Source organism: Elgaria multicarinata, chromosome 1 (genome assembly GCF_023053635.1).
Source record: "Elgaria multicarinata webbii isolate HBS135686 ecotype San Diego chromosome 1, rElgMul1.1.pri, whole genome shotgun sequence".
Classification (NCBI taxonomy): Eukaryota; Metazoa; Chordata; class Lepidosauria; order Squamata; family Anguidae; genus Elgaria; species Elgaria multicarinata.
The window spans coordinates 169,405,767-169,421,313 of record NC_086171.1 but is presented as its reverse complement, the minus strand read 5'-3'; the positions used below and the strand labels follow the sequence as shown (position 1 = coordinate 169,421,313).

Genomic DNA, 15,547 nt, shown 5'->3' with positions numbered 1-15,547 from the left:
ATTGCAGTTGTGGGTAACGCAGTACTCTCTGATACACATGAGGAGTAGAGCATCTTCAGAGTTACTCAGCAGACACATTCCTGGGTGTAGGGTTGTGCCAACCTAATATTTCTTGGGATGCTCTAACAGGTCCCATGACGGCACATCATGTAGCCCTCATGAACCCTTCTGCAGACCTATGCACCTCCTCAGTCTGCTGTCTTGGTGCTAACAGCTGATGGGAACTTCAAGGCCCCTGCTCATCCTCCTTGAGGTTCTGCCTGGCAGCTCTCCAAAATAGAGAACTGTATTTTGCAAAGTGCGACACCTGGCCAACCTGAAGACTATTCAGTTTGTTCCCTCCACCCTGTTTTTCATGAAGAATATTTTCAGGTTTCTTGATTAGTCCAGAAATCTAGTGAGAACTCAAATCAATACAATACTATTTCACTTAAGGCTAACTATGAGGGACATATGCCACTTCCATGGCTTTTGGAGCCTTACCATTTTAAAACACACTTTAGGTTTTTCTAAGTCCTAAAAAACAGTCTACTTAAATCTTATAATCCATGCATACGTTTTCCTATAGTTCTTCCACAGATGCTTCCACAGATTACTATGCAACTTTTCTCCTTATATTATTTTTATTACTATTTTGCTTTGTGTGAATTCCAAAAGATGCAAGATATCCAGTCCACATCTGATTGAGATTGGATGTGGAAGGTATGACTGGGTGGGAGGACTGGTAAAAGGCCTTCCTACAGAGGAAAGAGTTTTGTTTCAGTGGAACAGAAGACAAAAGCAAACTGACAGAAAAAGGACATCATGTGTGAAAAAAAATACAAACCTGGAGTGGTTACTCTACAATGGCTACCACCCGATATTTCTGGTGTTAATAATGCTGTGGAACTTATTTCCTCGGAAAGTAAATCCTTCAAATCAGCAAATTCATAGGACATATATTTCATGCCATACTCTAAACTAGCTTCAGCAGCATTTAGGAGATTTAACATATTCAAAGTAATTAATGCTTTGGAACTCCAGAGAAATATTGTTAAGCAGTGTTTACTGCAACTCAGCTGTAATAGCAGTGCTGAATGCAAGATACCAACTGCACTAACGTTACAAAAAAGTCTTTGATGAAATAGCGTACACATATTTTCCCCCGTGTGTGACACGCTGATATGCGGAATGGGCATTGGTTATCAACCATGTGACTTTAGAGGTCACATTTCAGCTTTATAATGTAGTTACTGCTCCCTCAGCTTCCCTAGATTTCTAGTCTTGTTGGATGTGTGATAAAATTCTCCTCACCCTGTGACGGTATGGACAGGGAAGGTTAAGTTTTCCCAAGTGGTTATATGCACAAGAAATATATTACTATTTAGCAAAAGGTTGCCTGAATTGACACTGTACTTCACATTTTGAGAGATAACAGAACTATTTACCAAGAGTAATAACGATGACTAGGTGTTTGAGCTACCTAAGTCGAGCTTTTGAAGGAGGAATTATAGCTGTGGTTTTCAGATTTTACACCTCAATATTCAAGCAAACAAAACAGACTGTATCTGGAATGTGGTAATGCATAATGCTTTTCTCTTTGTCTAATGCCATTATTAACACACTTTAAAACTCTAAAACATCCAAAAAGAAAAAAGATGTGAAAGTTCATGTCTAACATTTTCTATCATGATATGCTATCATGATAGGCAATTATTTTTTTTTAATAAAAATACATATAGGCAAAGAAATGTATTATTCATAGCTAAACAGTATTTAATCATTGCTTTTAAATATGACAATTCCTCACTGTAGATTTGATTCCAGTTCTAACCCAGTAACTGATCGAAAAGCAAACTACCACAACAGGATCAATTTTTCCTCAAACAGTTTTGAAAGCGCTGAGTGTGCCAGGAAAATCCTAATCTCTTCTTGAGTACTCTCTATGTGCAGTGAAGTAAACACAGTAAGCCCTATTTGTGTTAAACAAAGACATTCTCATTGATTTCTAAAGGCTTTACACCAAACCTTGCAACATGATCCACACCCCTTAATAAAGCCAAAGTGCTTGAGCCTGGGTTGTTGAAGTTAATGGGACTGAACAGCTTAAATTCAAGTACTTCAGGTTAACAACGTAATGGACGGAGTTCTCAGTTAGCAGAATGTAAAACAGAAGACACAAGCAAGGATTTGTGTAAAGTACATACCGTTGTAGATGGCTTGTCTCGGTGTGTGTCCACAGCTTCAACATCCAGAGAAATCATTTCCAATTTGCACCCTTCGCAAATTAGAAACATGTAAGAAACTTTAAAATCATGTATTGCTATTGGGAAAAATGCTATAACGTTAAAGAAACAAAAAAAGCAATGTGCATAAAGAAAAAACTGAAATATCTTCATTCCAAAAGTGAAATGGGAAGGTAGGGAAGGTATATGCAACAGTTGGGGAGGAAACTTGCCCCCAAATATTTAGCCTGACATTACTATGTTTATCATGGCAAACACTTCAACAAGATTGGTCTGGTTTATATCCCCATATTTACAATGGGAAACCAAGTTTCAGGGAGGTTAAGGCTGCAATCCTATACATGCTTACCTGAGAGTCAAGGGTCTGTAAACAAAGCCCTATGAGGAGAGACTGAAAGAACTGGGCATGTTTAACCTTGAGAAGAGAAGACTGAGGGGAGACATGATAGCTCTCTTCAAATACTAGGAGGAGGGCTTTCTCCGCTGTGGCACCCCGGTTGTGGAATGAGCTCCCCAGAGAGGTCCGCCTGGCGCCTACACTGTACTCCTTTCGTCGCCAGCTGAAGACCTTTTTATTCACTCAGTATTTTAACACTTAATTTTAACTTAAATTTAAATTATACTGTTTTAACTCTGTATTTTAACCTTATATCAATTTTGCTGCGTGGTTTTATCCTGGTTGTGCTTTTTATATTGTATTTTGTATTTGTATTTTTAACTTGTTGGTTGTTTTATGATGATTTTAATTTTTGTGAACCGCCCAGAGAGCTTCGGCTATTGGGCGGTATAAAAATGTAATAAATAAATAAATAAATAAATAAAATAAATACTTGAAAGGTTGTCACACAGAGGAGGGCCAGGATCTCTTCTCGATCATCCCAGAGCGCAGGACATGGAATAATGGGTTCAAGTTACAGGAAGCCAGCCTCTGGCTGGACATAAGCAAACACTTCCTGTTAGAGCAGTACGACAATGGAGCTAATTATCTAGGGAGGTAGTGGGCTCTCCCACCCTAGAGGCATTCAAGAGGCAGCTGGACAACCATCTGTCAGGTATGCTCTAAGGTGGATTCCTGCATTGAGCAGGGGGTTGGACTCGATGGACTTATAGGCCCTTTCCAGCTCTACTATTCTATGATTCTATCACTTCTGTATAGACACGCATAGGATTGTGCTATTAATGTTTTTTTCCAAGCTCTGTGAAAGAGAAGCTATTTGAAACCAGCTAGCTTCCTCACCACTACATCATTTTCCTCTCTCTCTTGTACCTACCAACTGATACATGCCCAAATAAGTAAAGAAGTATTTACCATAAGCAACTGGTATGAGCTTCAAAATGGTATGAAGAGGGCACTTCAGGTAGGGTAGCTCATCTATAAGAATACAAGAAGAAATTAATGCCTAGACACACCAGGCATGGTTCAAAATGTGAAATTTGCTGTATGCAACTCTCCTTGTGGCCTCAATACACAAGAATTTGACTGTCAACATGTCTGAATGAATCTACAGACTCAGAAGAGTGACCCTGAGAGAATGTGGGAAATAGGTACAGGAGGCAGTTAATAACCCAGAGTGTTCAGTTGATCAGTGAAACTCCATTCAGTATACAGCATTCTTGTATTATTATTTTCAAAATCTAAGAACATAAGAGCCATGCTGAATCAGATGAAGGATCCATCTAGTCTAGCATTCTGTTCACATAGTGGCCAATCAATTGCTTGTGGGAAACTCACAACTAGGACATGAATGCAACAGCACTTCCCTGTCATGTTCCTGAGCAACTGGTGGACGTAGGCATGTTGGCTCTTATACTGGAGATAGCATATAGCCATCAGGACTAGTAGCTATTGATCACCTTGTCTTCCATGAATTTGTCTAAAAACCTTCTAAAGCAATCCAAATTGGTGACCATCACTACTTCTTGTGGTAGTGAATTCCATAGCTTTACTATGCACTGTGTGAAGAAGTACTTGCTTTTATCTGTCCTGAATGTCCCATCAATCAGCTTCATAGGATGACCCCAGGTATTGGGAAAGAGAAAAAACAAAATGTCTCCCTATCCACTTTCTCCACACCACACATAATTATGTAAACCTCTATCATGTACACCCCTTATTGGCCTTTTTTCTAAGCGAAACAATCCCAGATGTTGTAACCTTTCCTGAGAGGAGAGTTTCCCCACCCTCTTGATCATTTTAGATGCCTCTTTCTGCATTTTTTCCAACTCGACAGTATCCTTTTTAGGTGCAGTGACCAGAACTGTATACAGTACTACAAATGTGGTTGCACCATACATTTGTATAAGGAAGTATGGTATTGGAAGTTTTATTTTTGATTACTTTCCTAATCATGCCTAACACAGAATTTGCCTTTTTTTACAGCAGCTGTACACTGGATTGACATTTTCATTGAGCTGTCTACCAGAATCCCAAGATCTCTCTTTTTTTTTTATCAGTCACCACTAGGTGAAATCCCATCATCCTATACATGAAGTTAGGATTTTGGGCTCAATGTGCATCACTACTGCATTCTAAGTGCAGTACAGAAATTAACAAACAAAAACAAAATTCAACACAATCTCTGCACTTATGATCTTGTATAGTATAGATTCTCTGTTGTTGCTTTATTGTTATATTATTATTATTATTATTATTATTATTATTATTATTATTATTATTATTATTATATATTGCTTATGTATTTTAAAAGGATCTCTAAACAGTTATATAGTATATAGATTTTCTAATGTGTAACAGTAAACAAACATTACTGAACTTTTTAAAAAGACAGTCACTGTGAGACTAGAAATTAATAACAAAGTCATGTGATAAACAGTTGTAAAAGTACACTTGAATCCCTGCTCTCTAGGTCTTGTTTTTAGTATTTTCTCATTGCACCATCTATTCACACTTCACACTACCAGAGTACAGCTTAGCTCTACTCCAGAATTTACTTGACTGTGTGGGAGCTTAAAATCCACCCTCTACCTCCCAGACCCCACCCCCTCAGTTTCCAACCTCCCCGCATTGGGAAGGAAGGTCTGAAGGGGAGTTCTACTTGCATTTGTTTCAACATGAACAGAACTGTCCCCAAGATGAGGGCTCTGAAAGAGCAGTCTTATGTTCAAGCAAACACAAGTAGAACACCCCTTCAGAACTTGCTGCTCAACATGGCAAAGTTGGGGCCAGAAGGATGCATGCATGGCCCTGTGCCCCTATGCTTTTAAGCTCTCATTTGTTCAGGCAAATGCTCTCCAGGATCAGAAAAGGACTTTGTATGCACATATGAGTGATTTTGCTTTAGCAATGAATGTCAGTAACCTTGAACAGAAGTGTAATAGCCGCTTATGGGAAATAAGGGCTAAAATACATGTGCCACTAAAGGCGTCATTAGCAATCATGTCAGGTTTTGAAAAACGTGCTAATAGGAACTTCCCTTGTGTATGTCTAGCAGCTGGGGTGATTTTTGCTGGGACCACAGCAGAATTGGAAAGAGTTAAACCTCTTCTCCCCACACACTACAGTCCTGATGAAAGCCAGAGGATCCCATGCCTGCTTTTAATGTTTATAAAACACCTGTTGTGATTGCTAATGACACATTTAGCATCGTATGTAGTTTGACCCCATGTTGTTCCAGATAGTGACGGCTTTCGTTTTGGGATAGCTATACAAATAACTTCAATTTCTTACCTGCACTCTTATCAAGAAAATAGGCCAGTAGGCATCTCATAACTGCCTGGTGAGCAATAACTAGGACGTTACCCTGACGTTCAAGCTCCATAATCACAGGTTCCAAGCGCTGGACCAAGTCTTGGTAAGACTAGAAAACAAGAAAAATACTAATAAGAAATAAAGAGCAATCCTCTGATTTTGCACATTGAAAGGGTAGGGTTTCATTTTAATAATAATAGTGGAATATTTTATTAATATTATTATCATCACAATTTTTATCTATTATACTTATACCCTGGCTCTTCCTTTAGAAAATTCACAGTGGCTTACATGGACCAGCCTGAAAATTCTTACAGTAAGCTAGAAGATACTTTTATTTTAATGATCGGGAACTTTCTTCTGTGGTATGAGAATTACCCTAATTTCTGAAAATGTATCAATGGATGCTACTAGAAGTAGAGCTGAAGGCTGTAACAGAATTTTGATTTTAAAAAATTAAAATTAAAAATTAAAATGTACAGAAAGTTGAGATTTCGATGTTGTAAACATGAGACTACCTGGCAGGCTCATAATGGATTAGATAATCATATACATAACTAAGGATTTGTTAATGGGCCAATTTGGACATCATGATAAACTATGGCTTATAGTGACAGGAAGGAGCAGCAGTAAGGCTTGGGCTCGTATATTCTGCCCTACCTTGGCATGGTCACAAGAAGTTCAGAAGCGTTCACTTCCATTTTTTATGAACCCATAGCCTGATGCTGGATTGTTGCAAAAAAGCCATAGTTAAAATTAGCCACAGTTTGTTTGGTTCAGCTGAAAAGACAAGCTGGTCTTAATAAAAAATGGAAGCGAAAGCTTCCTATCTCCTTGGTGTCATGCTGGTATGATAATGGACTAGATGCATGCAACAAACTGAGGCTCAATCCATAAGTATGGTTAGTGGGTCGTTCATCTGCCCAGCTGAGTGGTATTCAAACTGTTCTTGAGGGCACTGCATTCCCCCTGAAGGATTAGGTTTGAAGTAGCCTTGATGGTATATGTAGCACCCTTTTTCAGCTTAGGCTGATGTATCAACTATGACCCTATCTGGACAAAGGTAGTTTAGCCACAGTTATCCAGTCTGGTAAACTCTCATTTGGATTACTGCAATGTATGTGATCTGTGCTGGTTTCCAGTCCATTTGGAGGCCCAATGTAAAGTGCCAGAATTAACTTTTAATGCCCTAAACAGCTTTGGGCCAGGTGACTTGAGGATCATCTCCTCCCACATATACCTGTCATCTTCATACCCTTCTGCAGATGTCCCCACCAAATGAGGTGAAGCAGGTGGCTACTAATGAGAGGACCTTTTCATGATGGCATCCCAGTTGTGAAATGCCTTCCCCAAATAGGCTTGACTTGTATCTATGTTGAGGTCTTTTCAGCACCGTGTCAACATCTTATTCTCCCAGGCTTCCCAGTCCATTAGGTTTTTTTTAAAAAAATGTGTTAAATGTGTTTTAATATCTGTGCATTACTGCTGGCCTTTACTTTGGTTTTTACTCTAGTTTTATTCTGCTTTTAGACTGTTAATAATTTTATATTATGTTTTATTACATTATAGTATTTTATAGTTTTAAGTCTTCTTCTGTGACAAATGAGCCTAATGAGAAAAGGAGTGCAGGATGGGTGGGAGTATTTAAAAAAGGAAATTTTAAAGGCACAGTTACAAACAATTCCAACAAGGAGAAAAGATAGAAGACAACAGAGGAAACCAATGTGGCTCCACAAAAAGCTTAGAGATGACCTGAAAACAAAAAAGGATACATATAGGAAGTGGAAGGAAGGCCAGGCTACAAAAGAAGAGTACAGACAAGTGGCGCAGAAGTGCCGAAATGGCGTCAGGAAGGCTAAAGCTCAGAATGAGCTGAGATTAGCCAGGGATGCTAAAAGCAATAAAAAGGCTTTCTTCAGATATGTGAGTAGTAAAAGACAGAGGAAAGAAATGGTGGTTCAACTGCTTAATGAGGATGGCAAATTGATAACAGATGACAAAGAAAAGGCTGAAGTGCTCAATTCCTACTTTGCCTCAGTCTTCTCCCAAAAGTGGGTCTATGACCCCACTGGAAAAAGTGAAGCAGAAGTTGAGGGGGCAGGATTACAGTTTGAGATTGATAAACAAATGGTCAAAGAACACCTAATTTCCTTGAATGAGTTCAAATCTCAAGGGCCCAATGAACTGCATCTTAGAGTAATGAAGGAGCTAGCGGAAGAACTCTCAGAACCTTTGTCTATTATCTTTGCAAAATCATGGAAGATGGGTGAGGTGCCGGACGACTGGAGGAGGGCTAACGTTGTCCCTATCTTCAAAAAGGGCAAAAAGGAAGAACCTGGGAACTACAGACCAGACAGTCTGTCATCCATCCCTGGGAAAATTCTGGAGCAGATTATAAAGAAGTCAATCTGTAAACACCTTGAAATCAATGCGGTGATCACTAGAAGCCAACATGGATTTGTCAAGAACAAGTCCTGTCAGACAAATTTGATCTCATTTTTTGATAAGGTAACCTCCCTTGTGGACTGTGGGAACGCTGTGGATGTCATATATCTTGACATCAGCAAAGCTTTTGACAAAGTACCACATGACATTCTGATTAACAAACTAGCTAAAAGTGGGCTAGATGGAACAACTATTAGGTGGATTCACAGTTGGCTACAGAATCGGACTCAAAGAGTACTTATCAATGGAACCTTCTCAAACTGGGGAGAGGCAACGAGTGGGGTACCGCAGAGCTCAGTCCTGGGCCCAGTGCTCTTCAACATTTTTATTAATGATTTGGACGAGGAGGTGCAGGGAACGCTGATCAGATTTGCAGATGACACAAAATTGGGTGGGATAGCTAATACCCTGGAAGACAGAAACAAACTTCAAAGTGATCTTGATAGGCTGGAGTGCTGGGCTGAAAACAACAGGATGAAATTTAATAGGGATAAATGCCAAGTTCTCCATTTAGGAAATAGAAACCAAAGGCACAGTTACAAGATGGGGGATACTTGGCTCAGCAATACTACAAACGAGAAGGCTCTTGGAATTGTTGTAGATTGCAAGCTGAATATGAGCCAACAGTGCGATATGGCTGCAAGAAAGGCAAATGCTATTTTGGGCTGCGTTAATAGAAGTATAGCTTCCAAATCACGTGAGGTACTGGTTCCTCTCTATTCGGCCCTGGTTAGGCCTCATCTAGAGTATTGTGTCCAGTTCTGGGCTCCACAATTCAAGAAGGACGCAGACAAGCTGGAGCGTGTTCAGAGGAGGGCAACCAGGATGATCAGGGGTCTGGAAACAAAGCCCTATGAAGAGAGACTGAAAGAACTGGGCATGTTTAGCCTGGAGAAGAGAAGATTGAGGGGAGACATTATAGCACTCTTCAAATACTTAAAAGGTTGTCACACAGAGGAGGGCCAGGATCTCTTCTCGATCCTCCCAGAGTGCAGGACACGGAATAATGGACTCAAGTTAAAGGAAACCAGATTCCAGCTGGACATCAGGAAAAACTTCCTGACTGTTAGAGCAGTAAGACAATGGAATCAGTTGCCTGGTGAGGTTGTGGTCTCTCCCACCCTAGAGGCCTTCAAGAGGCAGCTGGACAAGCATCTGTCGGGGATGCTTTAGGGTGGATTCCTGCATTGAGCAGGGGGTTGGACTCGATGGCCTTGTAGGTCCCTTCCAACTCTGCTATTCTATGATTCTATGATTCTATGAACCACCCAGAAAGCTTTGGCTATTGGGCAGTATAGAAATGTAATCAATAATTAAATAAAAAACTTGAGGCTTGCTGTGGGCAGCTCAGTTCTGAGATGATAAACCATGGTTGATGATAAACCAGTTCAATGAGAATTCTCTATTGCAGTACCATTTTAATAAATTTAGCAGTTTTTCCTGCAAGTCAGCATCTGTCCTTTCAAACCTATAAAGTTAAAGTGGCAATGTTTGAATGAACTGATTATAAAACCTCCTCACTTCTCCTCCAGGGTAACGATAAAGGTATTTATCTTGATCCCGAAGTGCAAATTCATCTGGATATTTCTTTTGAATTTCTTCATAGGTCATTTCTTCACATACTCCCTAGAAAAGCAGAAATTAATTCCAGAAGATCAAACGGAAATACAAATCTGCATTCTAAAGGTGTGCAATTTCTCAATATATGTGACAAAAGTTTTGCTGGCTGCCATATACAAGAGGGGGAAAATCACTCAAAGAGATTTTAGAAGTTTTTATTTCAGAGTATAGAGATGTTTCCCAATACTAGTTCTGTATGATCCTTTAACTTTGATGACATTGCTTAGTCTGTGTAGGACTGCAGCCATAATTTGGGTCTAAGCATCATTGAAATGAAGACCAATGATGCATTTGCTGAACCTGGCTTCTTGGCTCAGGATAGCTAATTCTTGAGGGAAGAATTACTTTATTTAGATGACCCTTACGGCAAAACATATTGCTTGAAAAACCTACCCACCCTACCACCCTGGGTCCAGCATTTGGCCTTTCCACCATTCTACTCACTGCATCAATCTCATTCAATATCTTCCATTGCTCATATGGTACCCCCAAGGCCTCTGCTGTCTGGATTGTTCTCTTCAACTGGCTCGTCCAAACCTTCAGATCCCCAATCTCCTGATCTCTGATGAACTTTTTCAGTGCTTGTGCAAACTAGGAAACAAGACAGTACAACTGAGAAGCTTTTGCAATTTTCACAATTGCACTTGGAAAACATTCCTCCTTCTTTATTACAAAGATGAGAACATCAACTTAGGTTAGATACTGGTCACATTTGTCAGAGAAGGTTGCTACAGTGGTACTGGGGAATGGGAACTTTGAAGGTGATGTGGGTACCTGACAAAGCAAAACCTCTTCACAAACAATGTATAACCACAAAAGGTACATAATTTTTCATATCCATTGGGTGGTATCCAATTAACATCCAACTGGTGTCTTTGATCCAGCAGAGGCTTCTGTCAATGGAATCAGGAGAGGCAATTTCTGTCAATTCCCTCTTCTCTGTAGCCCCTCCCTGCCCCCCCACAGCCACTTTCAAAGTGTTCCCCAACCATACAGATCAGATTTGTGGGGAGCTACAGAAAGGAGGAGAAATTGCTGGAAAATGCCTTCTTCACCATTCTGCTGATGGAAGCCTCCATAGGACTAAAGAACCTCTTCTCAGCAAAGGGACACTCACTGGATGAAAGCCATGATCTAGAACAGATATGCAGACCTCTGGCCTACAGAGCATCCTTGGATTCCTAAAGCCCCTGAGAGAATCCTCATTGTTACTTCCAATCTCTGATCAGAGATAATAGTGGTGATTCCCCTGTGTGCTGCCTGGGCAAGTGATGCACAGGAGAATCCCAGCTGTTATCACAGATCAGGGTAATAGGGTGCTGGGGGAAGTTGGCTGGTGCTGGAAGGAGCTGGCACACCTGTGTATGAATAGCGCATGAAGCGGGAATCATCCACCCTATGCCTTACCTCAATGGCAAGGAAACGGCAAAATGCCCCAATCAAGCATTCCTCCAGGTGCCCCGCTTCAGTCAGCTTTGTAGCTCATGGGGTTTCCAAGCTGGGCAAAGCCCCCAATGTGGGTCCCAGCGGGACACCACATCCTCTGATATTAACTGGCTCATGAAAGGCTGTGTTTGGGGGTCATCTGCCCACCCCACCCTGAAAATGTTCCCCACCCCTGGAAAGAACATATATGTGAAGACAGATAATGCTACATTCTTGGCTTAAGTTTAAGAACTGTTCCAATATAAATGGTCACATCCAATGTTATAAGTTTCTACAATGATTAAGGCTTTTGATTTATTAAAAAAAAGGTTGCTTTACTGGGAGAAATATACATATATTTACTAATGTAACGATGGGAAAATGTGGAAGCGTTCTTGGAATTTTTTCAGTTATTTAATAAACTCATGAGTTCCACAAGCAGGAATGCTACCAGTGGAATAAATTTAGGATGACATTTTTATTGCATGTGATTGTTGTATGTTTCTGCTCTTCAACTCAATTGAAATTGAACATCTGTAGAAAATCTGAGCCTCATCTTAGCTCCTGATATGCAGATGCAGAAGTGATGGATCATACCTGCTTCCCTCGTGTTGACAGGCCGGAGTCCCCACCAATCTTGCTGACAAGGTTGCACTCACTCTCGCCATGTCTACAAAGATAGATGGTGCGTGGCTGAACATGAATATTCATGAGGTAATAGACAATTTTACTTTGGATGTAATCCTGGACACGGTTGACAAGGAAGCGCTGCCCTACGTTGATCACCTTAATGAAAGAATGGTCTCTGGAATTAAGAAAATACCAGAAACATTAAGTATCAGAACATGACATAATCATTCAATGTGTATTTACTTTTGCATGTACATATTTCACAGTCACAAAGGGCTTGCAGACATGATTAGCTTACCCCATGTCAGCGCCACGCTAAATCTGATTGATGACACTAAGGCTACAGCTAGACCTAAGGTTTTTCCTGGGATCATCCAGGGTTCGCCCCTGCCTGAGCACTGGATCCCCTGTGTGTCACCTAGATGAACAGGTTTGACCCCTGGATGATCCAGGGATAAACCTTAGGTCTAGCTATGGCCTAACTTACAGAATCTGTATTGGTAACCTCCGGCAATTACTTACTGGCTGTAGCATCAAGTGGCTTGAATACAGAAATGGCTGAATGTGGGCATAAGCCAAAACAGAAGCTCCCTTCAGGCATTACTCACAGTGAAGCTCCCTAGTACTCGCCCAATGGCCCTTTCATCCAAATAACACATAAATGTCACCAGATATCAACTTGAATACTACACTTTTCAACGAGCAACTTTGCTTCTTTAAAAATCTATTTTAAAGTCTTTTATTCTGTTTTTATTTTATTTTATCTTGTACACTGCTCTAAAATTTTCAATGGGGAGTGGTATAAAAATATTGTAATTAAAACTTCACACATAAAGCTGTGTAAAGTGATTGCTTTAATGGCCAAGCTTCCTCTGTCCTTGTACTCTCCCTTGACTGACTCCCTGTTGGCTTTGTTTATTCTCTTATGACAAAATTCATTTTACGCATGGTTTATTCAAGTTCTAATTATTATATAAACTATCATTAGTGTGATTTCTTGTGTTTGGCATGGTGATTTGTACCAGTGACAGTTAACAAACATATCCCTACCAATGGTTTATAGAAATAAAACAAAGCTAAAACCTGGGATAGCAAAGCACAGTGTAAAACAAAGGCGGTACCCAACAGGGCCACTGTGCTCCCATTGATTCTGTTTCGTCAGCAGCTGTGACTGCTTGTGCAATGTGGGTACAAGTGCTTCATAAAACAAGCCCTGAAATGAGCGGAAGTGCTAGTTCCCGGATTGGTATTGGTCAGCGTGGCTCCCTTCTGCAAATTCTGCTGCCCTGCCCTGTTCCAAAACAAGAATTTCTGCTTGTCTTGGTTTGCTTTATGAAGCACTAAATCCCCATTGTGCAAACGATTGCTCCTGCTGGCACACAGGCACAGTTGAATATGGTCCATAAGGTTCATTTACAACTAAGTGTTGGGCAAATTCCCCTCCACTCAGGTTGGAATTGGCTCAGTATTCACAAGCTTTCTCGGAGAATTCTTCGGGCATTAAATATCATCCTTGGGAACTTCTGCATAGCACAACACTGCTTGAACTATGATTAGTTGGCAATGAAAAACATGAAAATTTGTGGGAAATTTGAAAACTCACTGATTGGCTTAGAATGCAATATGAAGTTCTGTGTATGTGCAGAGAAAAACCTATGATGAAAATGATACTTGATTTGTAACACAACTGAATCTAGACAAATGCATATTCTGAACCGGGTAGTTATGAATTTTGACATCATCATTTACAGCTCAGTAGCCATTAAAATAGCAGGCAGACAACTTTACACCTACAATGTAATCTCTTTAAACCAAAAATGGACAAATTTGTGCTTGTAGCAGATGAGTGCTTAGAGAATCAGAAACGTATTTTGAGGAAGCTGCAAGAAAAAAATTCTCTCTCTTTTTTACAAAGTGTTTTCAGACCAGAGTGATGGAGAACTTCAAATGTGCAAGGACAGTGCTATATACTAAAAATAGAGAGGAATCTTGGAGCACACATAGGAGACCAAAAATAAATAAATAAATAAATAAATAAGGGAACTTGGTATGAAATTGCTGTTTCTGCTACCATGCAAAGTGGCTTTGGATGTTCTAAACTAGAGGAGGAAAGAGAAAATTCAACTTACTTGAACTTCCCTTTGCCTTACTTCTTTAGATTTTCCTATGCTTCACATAATATATTTCCAGAATCAATAAAGTAAACCCATATCTGCTCTACTTTTATCCCAAAATACACTGTAGACTGGCTGCAGAGATGTGCCAGTGGAAGTGACTTGCCTGCTTCTCCTCCCCAGCAGGTCCCTGATCAGGCTATCTTGAGGGTCAGGGTACCCTCCTGAATGGGCTGGCCTGTGGTGTGGGGGAACTGAAGGGTCCCCAACCCTTAGCAGAGGCTTTTCAGGAGGTTGAGAGGGCGGAGAAAGGGTTGCTAGCAGTTGGAGGAAAGTCACTGTCCACCCACTGCCTTCCACCAGTATCTCTGCATCCAAGCCTATGATTCAGAATTCCCAAAACTCTTTTGCTATGCTTCTTACTTGTCATAATGAACTGGATCAAGAGGCTGATAGGTGACTTTATAGCACTCTATTCGCTTTAGGAAATCATCCATCACATTCTCTCGGTTTCTCTCTGGGTAGTCGGGGCTCGAGACTTTCACTTCCTGATGAACAAAAAACAAACAAACAAAACCCCACTTTTTAAAACTTAAGCAAACTTTACACATATTCTGTGGTACAATCATATTCAGTACTACATGGCATCCCTACACTTCTGAACAGGTATTATTTAAACTTAGTATCCAATGTTAGTCCTATGTAGAGAAAACCCATTGAAACTAATAGGATCTATATTAGTCATGACTAACGTATGTCCCACTCATTTCAATGGGTTCATTCCACATAGAAATAATATTGAATACTACCTGGAGCATAGCTTGGAGGTGTAGGATTTACTTCCGTCTAAACATGCACAGGATTGCACTCTAATTGTCTATCTTCTCCTAGCATAGAAACAAATTCCAAATGAACAGTGTGTTATTTGCTAAGCAAAGAGGTAGACTGGGCTGCTATTTTGTTTACCTTTGCATGCAAGCTGTTTGCAGTACAATCTTCATATGAAAATATATCCCAAGGTCAATAATTCAATACCTTCATTTTAACTTCCAAACTCTTCTGTTGTTCATGTAAATACAACTTTTTGCCTTAGGTTCCCATGCTTGAATAAATAATGTCTGTTTTACAATCTAAGGAAGTAGCCACCAGCTTTACCCAGTTTCTACAGAGGGCACACTTCATATAAAATTGCAACAGCAGTATGCAGCAACAGACTTAGAAATGTAAAGTGTACACAATTAGGGGTAAAGATGTATATTAGAACTGGTAAATGGCAGGAGCCACTTCCCTCCCACCAAAGAATGTGGTCCCATGGAGCATTCTGTTCCAAGGGAGAAGGGAGCCTTACTGCACTGCTGGGGATGGCCTTGAAGTGATAA

At 40.2% G+C, this 15,547-nt stretch overlaps 1 protein-coding gene across 5 annotated transcripts in view; it reads right to left on the bottom strand.

The window, feature by feature from the left end:
* PFKFB2 (6-phosphofructo-2-kinase/fructose-2,6-biphosphatase 2) overlaps nt 1-15,547 on the bottom strand; it is a 39,661-nt gene that overhangs the window by 14,427 nt on the left and 9,687 nt on the right. For all 5 annotated transcript variants that reach the window (XM_063142886.1, XM_063142895.1, XM_063142901.1 and 2 more), the window contains exons 7-13: nt 14,592-14,716; nt 12,022-12,229; nt 10,444-10,590; nt 9,901-10,005; nt 5,914-6,043; nt 3,535-3,597; nt 2,187-2,257 (exon numbers count right to left, since the gene is read on the bottom strand). In XM_063142886.1, coding sequence (XP_062998956.1) covers nt 2,187-2,257; nt 3,535-3,597; nt 5,914-6,043; nt 9,901-10,005; nt 10,444-10,590; nt 12,022-12,229; nt 14,592-14,716 — 849 coding nt within the window. The remainder of the gene's footprint in view (nt 1-2,186; nt 2,258-3,534; nt 3,598-5,913; nt 6,044-9,900; nt 10,006-10,443; nt 10,591-12,021; nt 12,230-14,591; nt 14,717-15,547) is intronic.